The 1878-nt window shown below is 48.2% G+C and overlaps 1 protein-coding gene across 1 annotated transcript in view; it reads right to left on the bottom strand.

Annotated features, from left to right (window-relative positions):
• Positions 1–523: 523 nt before the first annotated feature.
• The window catches only part of LOC107120918 (zinc finger protein RFP-like), an 11417-nt gene continuing 10062 nt past the window's right edge, over positions 524–1878 (bottom strand). The window contains exon 9 of the mRNA XM_015423702.1: positions 524–1594. Coding sequence (XP_015279188.1) covers positions 1053–1594 — 542 coding nt within the window. The 3' untranslated portion in view covers positions 524–1052. The remainder of the gene's footprint in view (positions 1595–1878) is intronic.

Here is a 1878-nt window from a genome sequence, read left to right as displayed (position 1 = left end):
ACAGGATGTCCTGTTGTGGGTAGGGGAAGGGAAAGGAGATTGTAAGCCACTCTGAGTGAAGGGTGGGGTATAAATCCAATCTCTTCTTCATCAGTGGAAATTTTCCGTGGGAACCAAGCCTTTGCCTAGAATGTCACACAGCTGACAACAGAGATCCCTGACTAAAGATGACAGGAACACTGAAGTGTGGAGGCAAAGTGGTGGAAGGATATGATAACACACATCGACCCAAAGACCGTAAGAATCTTCCCTTTGGAACAGTACTCTGAAATAATCATGGTCCTATCAAAAAGGTACACATGTGCCAGAGGATAAATGGTAATTGAAGAAGTAAAAGAGTTGGATTTATACTCGAGCCTTCACTCAGAGCAGCTTACAATCTCCTCTCCCTTCCTCTCCCCACAACAGACACCCTGTGAGGTAGGTGGGGCTGAGAGAGCTCTGAGAGAACCACTCTTGAGAGAACAGCTCTGAGAGAACTGTGATTGACCCAAGGTCACCCAGCTGGCTGCATGTGGAGGGGGGGGATTAAACCTGGTTCTCCAGATTAAGAGTCCGCGGCTCTGAACCACTACACCAGATTGGCTCTCCAGGGACACCCAGAGCCCACGGTGGCTGCAGAGTTCTTAGTTCCACCTCCCACCAGTGTCTTCCTGAGGTGAATTTCTCATGGCCCAGCGCACTATTCACTGTTAACTTCAAGCATCTCATTTCTAGTCACAATGTCAGCGTACTTTAAAAGGGCTAAATTTCCACCTGCCATGAGGAAAATTTAAAGGCAGAAGAGGCAAGTTAGTACAGATTCTATACACTGGCATCCCTCTTGGCCTGCAGGTGAAAGATTCTATGGTCTGTCAACAGGAAAGCCAGTGACAGTGGAGATCCTTACTTAGCCATTACTGCCTAATGAGATGTTCCCAATGTAAAGCCCCCCCCCGCTACTGTTTGCCCCACGGATCAAGCTGCCGCTTCAGCAGCGAGAGAGAAACGGATATTCTGTCATCTCTTTCTGGAGTTGTAGAACCCATCATGGTGATCACTCTCCTCAAGATTCAGCATTTCAGTGTGTTTGTTCTCCCAATGAAGAAATAGGGACGGAGCACGTCCCCAGAGAATGTGGTTAAAGGGAAAGTGAAGAGCTTTTCATTTGTAGCACTAGAAAAAAACTCCACACGACCCTCTTCATAGTCCAGGAGCACCCGGATCTTTTGGGGAATGGCGTTTGGTAAATTGCCTGATTGAGGGGAAGTCGAGGCACGTAGGTACCAGGATGATCTACCACAAGAAGTATCATACAGCGTTACCGTCTGCACAATCCAGAATCCTTCATCAGGATTAAGGGTGATATTTCCTTTCCTCTTCACTGACTCTCTAGCGACACCCACAGACCACACTGCCTGTCCATTCCCCATGTCCACCTCCCACCAGTGTCTTCCTGAGGTAAATTTCTCACGGCCCAGCACACTATTCAGGGTATCAAATCTCTCCGCATTGTTGGGCAGGTCCTGCACTGTCCCTCCCCCTGTCAGAGTCTTCAGATCTTCAGACAGAATGAGGCTGGGATGTGCCGTTTCTCGATCCAGAGTCACGTTCACTGTGGGGCAGAGAAAGAAGAGGCTTTTTGGAGACTACTATCCAGTAGCACCTTAGAGACCAACAAGAGTTTCAGGGTGTAAGTTTTCAAGAGTCAAAGCTCCCTTTGTCATCTCTAAAGTGTTACTGGACTCAAATCTTAACTGTTCTACTGCAGATCAACACAGCTACCCCGAGAAACCATCAGGGAAAGGGGTCATTGTCAGCTACTAAAGACCAAGTCAGAAAGCCTCCTTTCGGGAAGGTCCAAGGGGGTTAGCGTGGGATTCAAGATGGAGGCACAAG

This window comes from Gekko japonicus, unplaced genomic scaffold (assembly GCF_001447785.1).
Source record: "Gekko japonicus isolate JY-2015 unplaced genomic scaffold, Gekko_japonicus_V1.1 scaffold1996, whole genome shotgun sequence".
NCBI lineage: Eukaryota > Metazoa > Chordata > Lepidosauria > Squamata > Gekkonidae > Gekko > Gekko japonicus.
This window is presented reverse-complemented; position numbering and strand designations above follow the sequence as displayed.